This window comes from Diaporthe amygdali (assembly GCF_026229845.1).
Source record: "Diaporthe amygdali strain CAA958 chromosome Unknown NODE_59_length_222216_cov_65_098826, whole genome shotgun sequence".
Classification (NCBI taxonomy): Eukaryota; Fungi; Ascomycota; class Sordariomycetes; order Diaporthales; family Diaporthaceae; genus Diaporthe; species Diaporthe amygdali.
Window position 1 is genome coordinate 209482 of NW_026517079.1, and position 12735 is coordinate 222216.

The 12735-nt window shown below is 39.2% G+C and overlaps 3 protein-coding genes across 3 annotated transcripts; 2 read left to right on the forward strand and 1 right to left on the reverse strand.

Annotated features, from left to right (window-relative positions):
* Positions 1 to 520: 520 nt before the first annotated feature.
* J7T55_000535 (uncharacterized protein) lies at positions 521 to 3249 on the forward strand (the record flags this gene model as incomplete). Its single annotated transcript, XM_053135821.1, has 2 exons — positions 521 to 1532; positions 1592 to 3249. 2 exons carry the CDS (start codon positions 521 to 523, stop codon positions 3247 to 3249), a joined length of 2670 nt encoding a protein of 889 aa, XP_052986608.1.
* A 225-nt stretch (positions 3250 to 3474) lies between these two features.
* On the reverse strand, positions 3475 to 5242 carry J7T55_000536 (uncharacterized protein; the record flags this gene model as incomplete). The annotated part of the gene is made up of 4 exons (XM_053135822.1): positions 3475 to 3682; positions 3776 to 4827; positions 4979 to 5083; positions 5147 to 5242. The coding sequence occupies 4 exons, from the start codon at positions 5240 to 5242 to the stop codon at positions 3475 to 3477; spliced, it is 1461 nt and encodes a 486-aa protein (XP_052986609.1).
* Positions 5243 to 6111: 869 nt separating this feature from the next.
* Positions 6112 to 7326, forward strand: J7T55_000537 (uncharacterized protein; the record flags this gene model as incomplete). Its single annotated transcript, XM_053135823.1, has 1 exon — positions 6112 to 7326. The coding sequence occupies one exon, from the start codon at positions 6112 to 6114 to the stop codon at positions 7324 to 7326; it is 1215 nt and encodes a 404-aa protein (XP_052986610.1).
* Between the last annotated feature and the right edge of the window lie 5409 nt (positions 7327 to 12735).

The following is a 12735-nucleotide window of genomic DNA, read 5'->3' on the forward strand; positions in this document are numbered from 1 at the left end:
GTACCACTCCAGGCTTATAACAAGTTTCCAAAGGAGACATCACAGGCTAGATAATCCCCGAGGAGATTGTCCTAGGTATATGATGTTATTATATCACTTTGAAGACTTCTATCGATATGTTTACTATTAAAGCTGACTTCTTGAATGCCATGCACAATATACTCACATGCCAATAAAGTCAAAGTATGAACAGATACCTAGGGACCGTAACTGTAATACAGATACTGCCCTGAGTGCCCATGTACAGCGATAGCTAGAGCACGGGCCATTCCACCCCTGTCTTGCCTGCCGCCAGGGCCAAAAAAGTTACTGCTCATTGCCCAGGGTCTGGCTAAGCAAAGAAAAAAAGTTTTGGATTTTTTGAGAAGTCAAGAGACATGCGATTCCCTGCTGCAAAACACATTCACTTGTCATCCACGGGTCGCCCTTCACCAGCCCACGGTCGCATCTGACCGCTCACCTCAGGGAGAGGAGCAGAGACATTCTCCTACAGCTCCAAGAGTCCAAAGCCAAAGACAAGATGGACATCCACCGCTGCCGTTTTGTTCCTTTCCCAGCGTCCCCCATCAACGCCCTCGCCTTCTCCCACCCCCTGCTGTCTGCCAAACGACAAGCTCGACTAGCGATCGGCAGAGCGAACGGCGATGTAGAGATTTGGAACCCGCTGAACGGCAATTGGTTCCACGAGACCACGATACATGGCGGACGCGAGAGAAGTGTTGACGCCCTGGTCTGGGTCACTGGGGAAGACGAGACGCTGCAGGACGGGAACGTCATCGCAGGGAGGTCGAGACTGTTCAGCATCGGTTACACATCCACTGTCACCGAGTGGGACCTAGAGAAGGGGAAAGCCAGGAAACATGCCAGCGGGCAGCACGGCGAGATATGGTGCCTTGCCGCACAGCCCGCACCCCCGAAGGAACCCCACAACGGCGTCGTTCCCGCCAGCCAGCCCCAAAGGCTGGTGGCCGGCACGATAGATGGGAGCATTGTCCTGTACTCGATCGATGATGACGACCTTCAATTCCAACGAACACTGGTCAAGACTGCCAAGAAAAACATCAGGATGGTCAGCATCGCTTTTCAATCCCGGCAGGTAGCCGTTGTCGGCTGCTCAGACAGTTCCATCCGCGTCTTCGATCTGAGGAGAGGAGAGCTTCTGCGCAAGATGACACTGGGTAAGGATCTCATCGGTGGCTCCAAGGACATCATCGTTTGGTCCATCAAGTGTCTCAAGAACGGCGACATTGTTTCTGGCGATTCGACTGGCCAGATCTGCATCTGGGATGGCAAGACCTACACCCAAGCGCAGAGAATTCAAGGCCATAAGTCCGATGTCCTGAGTCTTGCGACAGGCGTGGATGGGTTGACTATCGTCAGTGGAGGAATGGACCGGCGAACAGCTCTGTACCGTCCCATGAAGAGCGACCCTTCTCGTTGGCAAAGGGTTTTCTACAGGAAATACCACGACCACGATGTTAAGACCATGGCTTCTTTTGAAGGCCTGGGTATGAGTGTTATTGTGACTGCAGGTAAGACTGTTCCCATCCAGTACGAAACCGTTGTATTTCTTGCTAATGCTCTCCGCCAGGACCCGATGCCACTCCTGTCGTCACGCCGCTGCGCCAGGCTGGAGTAGAGAATCATCGAACACTCTCACATCTACCCCAATCTATCCCGTTGCAAAGTGCGCCTCGAGCCCGCCTGATCGTCGGCTGGTGGGATCGGGAAGTGCATATCTGGAAACTACGTCGGCCGATGAAGGATCTCCTGGACAGCGACGATGTCGAACAAAGCATTGAGACCAATCGCAAGCTGCTTGGCCGAATCCTCATCAAGGGAGAATCGAACATCACATCATGTTCCATCAGCAGGGACGGCTCGATGCTTGTTGTATCCACAATCACGGCCATCAAGGCATTCCATCTCACAACAAGCGATGAACTGAAAGAAGAATTGAAGATCCGCAAGATTGAGGTGCCATCGTCCATTGAGAGCTCAGGGGCGACACTCGTTCAGATCTCCCCTGATGGCCGATGGCTTGGCTGGATCCAGGAGGGCAGCCAGGTCCGCATCGCAAGAATAACACAGGAGGAATCGGGGATCTCAATACACCCGCGCCCTGCGAAATTGAATCGCTTGCGAAGAGACGTTCCCAAGCACGTGCGGTTAGGGGGTCTGGGCAATTACGACAGACGCGTCACTCACATCACATTTTCACCGGACAGCAGTGTTCTCGCCACCGCCGACTTGGCAGGCTACGTCGACACATGGATCCTGCATGACAGCAGCGTGCAGAATGGCGCAGAACCGACAGACGACGATGGCGCGTCCTCTTCAGATTCGAGCGATTCGTCAGACGATGAGGACGTGTCAGAACCCGGCCCCGCCTGGATTCGTAACCCTAAAGCTTCACTTTTCCCAAAACTGTCACATGCGCCAGTAGTGCTGTCGTTCTCTAACGACGCCCTCGGGCCGAAACTCCGCGAGGAAGGCGAGGAAGGCCCAGACAATTACATCCTCTTGGCTATCACGGCAGCCTCGCGCATCTACACGTTCAATCCTTTGGAGGGGTCGCTGACCAAGTGGTCGCGAAGAAACACCGTATGGAAGCTGCCAGAAGAGATACGAGCTACCCGCGACCTGATTAAGGGTGTGGTGTGGCAAGGCTCCAGGATCTGGATGTACGGTACTTCGTTCCTCTTCATGCTGGATATCTCGCTCGACTTCACAGAGCAAGAATCAACCCCATCGAAGAAGAACCGGAAACGTAAGCGAGGAGCCGACAGTGGTGCGGGAAGTAAGACGGAGGTTGGCGCACTCGCACCACATCACGTACGCATGTCACTTGCAGAAGACGGCAAGACTGGCCAGTGGGTAGACGTGGACATGGCGGATGCCGAGCCTCAGGCAGATGGAACCGGAGATGAGGATGAAAATGACAATGCGGATGAGGAGACTGATGGCGGAGAACTAGAGAAGCTGCGCAAGCGTGAGCAGCGTGGGCGGTCAGAAGGGGAAGGAGATGCGCCAGGCACTGAGGAGCAACGCAAGAAGTGGTGGCATACGTACAAGTACCGGCCGATACTTGGCGTTGTGCCACTGGAGAGTGAGGATGGAGAAGGCAGGATCAATGGTGCAAATGGCACTAGCACGAACAAGGCCCTAGAGATACCAACGATGGAGGTTGCGCTAGTTGAACGTCCGAAGTGGGACGTCGATCTACCTGCGCATTATGTAGAGAATTAAGCTGCAGATAGCTACCCTGGATGAATAGAGGATTGAAGCAAGCTAAGACGTGTCTGTGCATACGGCTCATAATGTGTATCTGCTATTCTTTGGCTGCGGCAGGAGATTGGACTGGACCGGGTACGATCAACATGCGCACAGTGCTCTCTTCTCACGAGCGCGGGTTTCTCAAGATCTTATTCCACAGAGCTTGGATTCACTCCAGTTGAATGTATGCTCCCTTCATCACGGGGGCACCAACCCTTGAGCTTCCAAATCAAGATGCGCACTCCTCTCCCTACGACACGCCTCGAAGAAAACCTCCTCTGGAAGAATGCAAAAGTCGCTCACATAAACAGTCTTGGGTCTTCTATTGAAGAACTTGAGGTCATAGTTGAGGACAATGTGGGCAAAGAGGAGCTTGAGCTCATGGGTGGAGAAAAAGCGGCCGGGGCTGAAGAAAGACAGTATCATCAGCGAATCTTCTCAAATGTAAACGAATTCGAGAGAGACTCTTGAAGATTCAGGAAATACTAAGAAAACTTACCAAGCGTGCTTGCCGTGGCCAAACGCCAGGAACGTGTCCGTAGTATTTACCATACCGAGCTCTGCCTTGCCAACGAAGCGGTCATGGCGAAAGGTCGTAGGGTCATGGTAGAAATTCGGGTCCATGTGTATCTCAGTAGTGGGCATGCCGACTTTAGTCCCTTCTGGCAGGAGAGTGCCGTCAGGCAGCATGACGCCGCCCTTCTTGACGACCTGCCTCTCGACGCCGCGGGCTTTGAAGGCGCTGGAGCGCAGTGACTCGCGCAAGGTGCTGTCCATGAGCACAAGCTTGTTGACGGCAGCCTTGTTCCAGACTCCGCCGGCGTCGCGCAGGACGGAGGCAGCTTCACGGCGCAGCGCGGCATAGACCTCTGGGCCAGCACACAGGATGTCGATGATGGCGGCCATGGCGGCTGCGCTACTCGTGTGGATCCCGACGAAGTTGAGCGCCAGGATGCGCGCACATAAGGAGCGCGGGTCGTGGTCGAGCGGGTCGCTCGACTTGGCTGCGAAGCGCGCCATCAGCTGCAGCATGTCTGGGTTGCGCTCTTCGTGGTGGGTGTCCTTGGCTGCCGACGCCTCAACCAGATGTTTCTGGATCAGTGGCACCAAGTACCGCGAGCAGCGGTGCTCGTACCAGCGGGCGGGCAGGGCGGCAAGGGGCCCGAGAATGGGCTTGAGCATGGCGGGGATGAGGTAGCTGATGATCGCAGCGCATTGCCGAATTGTTTTGACGAAATTCATTGAATAGTGAAAGTAGTCACTGTCATGGGCGACTTCCTTACCGACGAAGACTCGGTTCGTGATACGGGTCAGAATAGTCGACATTGACGCTTGCACACCAACGCGTTCCCATTTCCCAGGCACATTTCCAAACCATTCGGGTAGGGATTCGGCCATCTCCTCCATCATCACACCAGTCATGGCATTCAGATTCATCTTGTTCAGTGCCTCGACGTGGAACGGACGCATGAACTTCCAGCTTCGCGGAGACGTATAGTTGAACTCAACATCGGCAAGGAGCACCTTGTATATGGAGAGGACTGAATCTGACTGGGCAAGCAGCCATGACATGTAAGAGGGTGGCAGCAAAACCTCGGCTTTGAAAGTTACATTCGGTGTAATATATGGCTTTCCATGTTTGCCATACTACATGATTTAGATTAGTTGGCAAGGGACATAAGTGAGCAGAAATTGTACTCACTTTTTGATAGCCCTCTTCGATATTCGGTTTGGAGTCAAATAATTCCCGCAGATTGGCTCTAGTCTTTGAGAGCCACTCATTGCGAAGACCTACCCACGGTACTCCCTGCGGGAGGACGCGAAGTCTGGTTGCTCGAAGATGAAGTAGGTAGATGATGACAGGGCATACTGCAAACAAGTAAACCTTCCAACTCGCTGAGCTACCATAAGAAGTCTGGAAAAGCCCTGTCTCGGATAGACCGACCGTTTCAAACGCGTTCGGCATGGCGGAGTCAAGGAGCCAAAGGGAAAGATAGGTTGGTCAGCTACATAAGACGTTACACTTCAAGTTGGGAGAGGTTAGTACGTCTGGGGTCGCATATTTTTAAATGTCTTGCTTAATGATGATTAACGATGCGCGTAGACAATATGAAGACAACAATACGAAGAAATTGTCCAACGAGGTGACAAAGCGGCTAAGACCGCAATTGGAAGTACACTAACCATCAGATAGAGCTTCAACACTGAAAAATTCTCATGGCTACAGGCAGATATTCTTGCCTCGTGACCTTCGATGTGTTGAAAGTCTAAATTTGAAGATCAATGGTAGCCTTGGGTCAAACCAGCCTATTTCTACTTGATGGTCCAGCCCATTGCCAGCTCACACACGTTGAGGTTCGACCCTTCAAAGGCTCGCTTTTCGCCGGATCTCTACAAAGCCCGAACAGTCAACCCTCTTCTCCGATGCTCACTGATATCGAATTTCGTAGCCTTCATGTTAGACCTCAAAACTTATGTTCTAGCAGAAAAGTTGGTTTTATGGGAGAAGAGAATGGATTCAGAACACATGATGCAGACCACTTCTCTGAATGTATATAGACAATTTGGAAGGAAAGGGAGATTCGTGATGGATGAGGTCGATACTGCGGAGCCACATTGATTGCCTGTTGCCAGGCAACCATCCCTAGGGGCTGAATTGGTCCTCTCGGGTTGTACACTATATCACCAGCATGTAGATTTATAGGTGTGTCTAGCAGGACTTTGCATGAGGAAGAATATGACCAGGGCCACAAAATTTGAGAAAAGGCGACCTGGCTGCCTGGAGGTGGGGCTCTCCAAGTGTTTGGTATAAGTAGATCCGACCGCGTTTTCCAGATGGAAGCTGTGGCAGATCTAGACAATCCACTATACTCAGCCTGGCGCTTTACGTTGGCCAGAATTCGTCCTATGTTTGTGGACCCTTCCGAGACAGCGGCAAAGATGGTCCCCTCTGAGTCCCCGCGTTACCACTGGGAAGTTGATGGGCCAAGCCCGCCCTTCCCGTACATCCCCGGCTTCGCTATCACAATTCGCCCCTCCACATCGCCAAGCGCGGAGCGGGATGCACAAGCGGAAGCAGACAAGATTCTCAAAGCCAGATACCCTCCAGGCTTTCACAAAATCTCGGCGATCAAATATTCTATCGCACACCCGGCTTGCGAGCTAGAGATAAAATGGGCTGGTAACACCCGCCACCATGCTGATGAGCATATCTTGCATGTGGATTCAATAATTACACGGCCGGCCAGCGATGTTTTCTGGAACGTGGTACGGTGCCACCTGGACGATCACAGGGAGTCGAGATGCATAGCCAAGATTTATGACCCGGTATATTCCAGCGATGTGATGTTCGCTCAAAGTTTGGCAAATGGGCAATTCAACAACGAGGCAAAGGCGTACGTAAGACTCGAGGGTGCGGGTATCTCGGGTAAAGTGACACCAGTGTTCTTAGGAGGCTGGAACATGGACGTCCCTGTACCATCCACAGACTTCGGAGGTGTTGACTATGCAACTACCAGGCCGGTCGGGTTGCTTCTGTTTGAGGACGTCACAGCGGCAGACCTGGCGAGTACCTATTGCAAACACTATTTTACCAGCGGCTATGTAGAGGCCCAGCCCCAGCTTCCTCGAGCCTGGAAGCTGGAGGTCTTGGCCAAAATCTACGAAGCCGATGCTCTTCTTCGCAATGCAGGCGTGGACAGCGGAATTCATATGGATCATGTCTGGGTGGGAACTTCCGAGCTAGTAGAGGGAAAGTCAGATATCAGAGTGTTTATCACAAATTTCGGAAGGGCCAATATCCAGGTCCTCGAAGAGCACATAGGAGAGACACTTGCACGTCCGGAGTCCCCTATTGAGACTTTCTGGGACGAGGTGACGTACAATGCGTATTGGCTGACGCTAGACATCTGGACGGAGGACGAAAGTTTAGAAGACTACCGTCAGTGGCTAGTACAAAGATGGGGTGATTCGACTGAGTACCGGCCACTGCCTGAGAAACTGCGGAAGCGCGTCGCCAATGGAAGTTGGGGAAAGAATGAAGGGAGGTAGAAGCAGGTCGAGCGTGCGAGTGAGATGCGAGAAGATGGACAAGAGTCTTCGGTCATCCAGGACTTGTAAAGCCAGGTTAGAGGAAGCATCTGTCCACTGCGGTCCTTGGAATACCATCATCAACAAAAAGGACCATGATTCAGCCAATGATTTCTCGATGCAGGATTGATCAGAGATGCATCCAACACAAGGATGATCTTGAGTAGAGTAAATTCTTGTTTTGCGGATGACATGCTTAGATTTGCCTTCCGAAGTATTATTCGAACGCATTAGATGTATCTTTAACCCTGATCACAACATTGAAGAGGACCTGGACGTCACTCTCTTCGTGTTGTCCACATAAGTATGCCATTTCAAGGAGTTAATTGTGAACAACAACAATGCCTATACGTTGATTTTGTACTAGCAGTGCTGACTGCGAGGTTATGAATATTTTTCTGAAGTTGTTTGTGAATGCTTGAGACTTTGCATTTAGTGCTGACGAGGGTTACCGGCACGAATGTGGAATGCGAGCTATAAGGGCGTAATTTGCAGTTCCCCACTAAGGTCATGATAGTTTAGTGGTAGAATCCAGGCTTCCCATGCCTGGGGCAGGGGTTCGATTCCCCTTCATGACAGAATCTTTTGCTCAAGAGGTCTTTTTTCTTCTTTTTCGTAGCGGGTACTTTAGTTAGCGTTATTCTACTTGTCTTGATGCCTGCCTTGTTGTAGCTCTACTTCTGGATCCTGGGTCTCACAGATCCCTTCCCATTAGAGCAATTTTGTACTTTTCGTTCAGTACCTGTCAATTCCTAATCCCCAACTGTTGTCATCAGCTATCACAAATAGATGAACTCACCTGGTTGTTTCCATTTCGGAATTTGATTGCGTGTGGAAAGTTTTGACTGATGTATATACACGAGTAAGTATGGTGGGAGGGTGGGTGACAGTGAAGGCCATGCTTGGTGGTGACAGGTCAGCCGATTAACAGCAGCATGCCAAGCAACCACAATCCTGTGTTCTTTACCTATACAGGACAGCCAACGGAAAACCTTCTGGAACTTCTTTACATTATTCAACCAGACTGGGTGATAGAGCACTTTGCTTAGCTTCCTAATCAGATCATTACAGCAAATATGGCTTGGGTTGGACCAATTTACGAATGCGCAAGTACTAAAGTTGTATTTTACACGCTTCTCAATCGCAGGCCCGTGACGAAGGTGAATGGTTCAAGTTGTAAGACTTTCGTCAGCTTTCCACCTGCTGAGATCATTGTTCCGCGAAGTGAAACTCATTACTGCTCATGCATCCCAGTCAGTATTGCAGTCACTAACAGCCTTATTAGTGTTTGGAATCTCACATTTCTTCATAGCAACGCGAAATCGTGTTATAGAGCATGTTCCTAGTTCGTTTTCGCCAAATGGATTTACAGAAAACGGTGACCTGACACTGATACCGGAGAAAAAGCTGACATTGTGATAGTGAATGATGACCAATAAAAAGGCCCAAGTTATGTTTTCAGACAATACATCGTTTCTTCCCTAGCATTGGACAATAATTCCGCCACTTCTGTGTTATTGCTACCAATATTCAGATGCGCATTTCAGATTCAACGCCATGTCCGAAAATGTTCGGTGCGGAAGGTGAGAACATACAACTTCAGGGTTATTCGGCAGATAACTTTGCACCGAGAGAACAGACTCCTGATCCTCCTCATGTTACCATCTCCTCACAGGGCTCAGCAGTTTTCAGTTCGTGTTGTTGACAGGTCGCCGTCCGAGAACGGACCACACAATTTAGAAGTACGAGTAATTACAGCGTGGAACATCAAGGAAAATCTGAACATTGGGAGACAGAGATTTCAGTGTGTTAAATTTCATAAGTTAAGTATAAAGCACTGTGGATTATATAGCGAGTAGTAGAGTGTTAATGAAAGCGTTATTGTTTTAGCTAAGTTTGCTTTAGCAGAGGGCAAGCCTTTAGAGTGTAATTTATAGGTGCTCTAACAGGTATACACTCCTTTATAATAGCTTTTAGCAGCTTATATATATACCAAATTTATAATATACCCTTTAAATATTATTAAGTATTTACTTAAAAATAATTTAAAACTAATTATTATAAGTATAGTTAATTAAAAAGAATTTTAATAAAAAGAATATTAGTTTAATAAAATATAATACTTTTTTTTAAAAAGGTACTTAATAACTATAATAAAGTATTTAGTAATAATAACTTTAAAGCGCTAATAAGTTTAATAATAGTATATACTAATTATTACTTTAAATATAAAAATAATTCTTTAAAATATATACTTTAATTTCTAATTCCTTTTACTTATAACTATTAATTATATTAATAATAACCTTTTTTTTATTATTTATTTTATAATATATAATACTTTTCTACTTTTATTTATAAAAACTTTATATATAATTATTTAAATTATAACTTTTATAAATAATTAATATACTTTAAACTTATACCTTTATAAAATAGTTTTTTTAAACTATTACTTATATATCTATTAAAAAACTCTTTTATTAATTCTTTTTTATTATAAGCTATATTAATAAAAATTATAAATAATTAGCCTATTATATATTAAAAATTACTAAATAATATACTTTTTAACTTTTTTATTAATTTTAAAATACCTTACTTTTTTTCTATTTATAAATACTTTTTATTATTATTTATTTATTAAAATATTATTAATATATTTATTTAAATATAATTAAGCTTTTAGCTAATAAAAAAGCTTATATTATTATTAAAGGTAAATATAAAAATATTATAAAGCTTTAAAGAAAAAGTATTAAAAAGCTAAATATAAATAGCTTAGCTTTTTTTAAAAAATATATTTTAAAAACTTTTTATTATATTAACTTAAAATTTTAAATATTTAGCTATATTTTACCTATTATTATTTATAATTATAAAGTATTTTATAAATTATTTTTTAAAAATAAGCTTAAGCTTAAAACTATAATTTAATATAATAAGCTTTATTTTATTTATATATATTTATTTATTAATAGTAAAAGTAATAGTAACTATTTTAATTATTTTAATAATAGTAATTACTATTTATAATACGCTTATAATAAAAAGTATACTTTTATTTTTATTATTTTATATATTAATATTTAAGCTTTTTATAATATAGCTATTAACCCTAATAAAAAGGTTTTTATAAATACCTATACTATTTAAAAAAAGCGCTTAAAATAGTATCTTATTAATAAGCTTAATAATATTAAGAGTAAATACAGTTTATTTTTTATACTTTTAAATAATAGTTTTAAAAAGCTTAATAGCAATACTAAGGATATTAATATAAAAAATATATTTAAAAATAACAGCCTATTAGTAAGTAGTAATATTATTAAAGCTGCTAATAAATATATTAAGTTATTTCTAAATATATTAGCTAATTTTAGTATTAAAAAATATATTTTTTAAGCTTTTTATAGTTTTTTAATTAAAAGCTTTAATAAAAAAATTATTTATTAAGTTTAAGCTATTAGCTTTAATAATATTAAAAATATTAATAAAAAAAATTACTATATAACTAACTTTAAGTGCTATATAAAATATATTTTTATTTATATAATAAAAAATATAATTAAAAAGGTATATAATATTTTTATATAAAGCTTTATAAATTATTTTTATTTAATATAATATTATTTTTTAAAATTATAGTATAATTAATACCCTAAATATTTAGCTATTAATAAGCTTTTATAAGCTTAGCTAAATAAAATTTATTAATACTAATATATATTATTTAATTTAATTTATTAATACTTTTATATTATAAAGGTTTAATAATAATTAAAAGTATTTAAATTATTTTTTTATAAAGTTTTTTATAAGCTTATTAATTAATATTTTGTTAATTTTAAAATATTTAATTTTAAATTTTTTTTTTAATATTATTTTTTTAATTATATTTATTAAATATTTAAATATTTTAATTAAATTATAAGCTTATTTTTTATTAATATAATAAGTTAAATAGTTTATTTATTATTATAATAAATTTTTTATAATTTATTAATATTTAATAAAATATTAATAAAAAAATTTTAAAATATTATTATATTTTTAATTATATAATTTAAAATTATAAATTTAGCTTTTATAATTAAAGTAATTATTATATTTTATTTAATTACTTTTTAATAAATTAATTTATTAAATAGTATAATTATAAATTTTTAAAATAATTTTTAAAATTTTTTATTATTTATAAAAAAAGCATTTTTAATAATTAAAAATATATTAATATTTTAAAATCTTTTTTTATATTTAATTTTTAATATTTTTATTAAATAAAAATATTATATTAAATAATTATTTATATTAAAGTATATAAATTTAAAGTTTATAAAGAATTATAAAAGCTATATAGCTATATATACTATATTTAAGTAAAGTATTATTATAGTATATAATATTAATTTTATATATTTTTAATATTTTTTAATTTTAATATATATAGCTTTTTTAATATATTTTTATAATTTATTAACTAATAAAGAAGTTATTAGTAAAAACTTTTTATTATTTATTAAATTAAATTTCAATATAATTTTTTTAAAGTATATATTATATATTAAGCTAATTATTTTTTTTTAATAGTTTTTAATTATTTATATATTTAAAAACTATTTTATAGTTTTTTAATTTATTATATTATATATATATTTAATACTTTTTTTAGTTTAAAAAGCTTTTATTTAATATTTTTAATAATAAAATATTAAAATATTATTTATATAAAAAATTATTATAATACTTTTTATTTAATTTATAAATAAATATAGTTTTTTATTAATAATAAAAGCTTAAATTAATTAAAAGTATAATTAAATTTTTTATATTATTATAATAATAAATTTTAAAGTTTATATAAAGTATATTTTAATAATATATACTTTTTTAATTTTTAAAAGTTATTTAATAATTTATAAAATATTAATTTATAATTTTTTTTTATAAAATTTAAAAATACTTTAGTTATATTTATTTAATTAATTTTTAAATTAAACTTTATAATTATTATAATAATTATTTAAAAAAATTTAGCTATAAATATTGTTATATAAGTATTTTATAATAAGTTAAGTATTTAAAACTTTTTTTATATATATATTTATACTTTATATTTTATAAAGTTTTTATTTTTATTAAACTTATAAATAAATATTTATTTTAAAAATAAAAGTTTTAATATTACTTTTTTTTTTTTTATAATTTTTTATATATTTAGTTTAATTAATATTTAAATTTTAGTATATATAATTTTAATAAAATTATTTTTTATTAAATAGTTTTTTAAGTTTTATTATTTATTTAATAATTTTATAAAGTTATTTTAATAATAAAAATTTTTTTTTATTAATATATTTATTATATAAA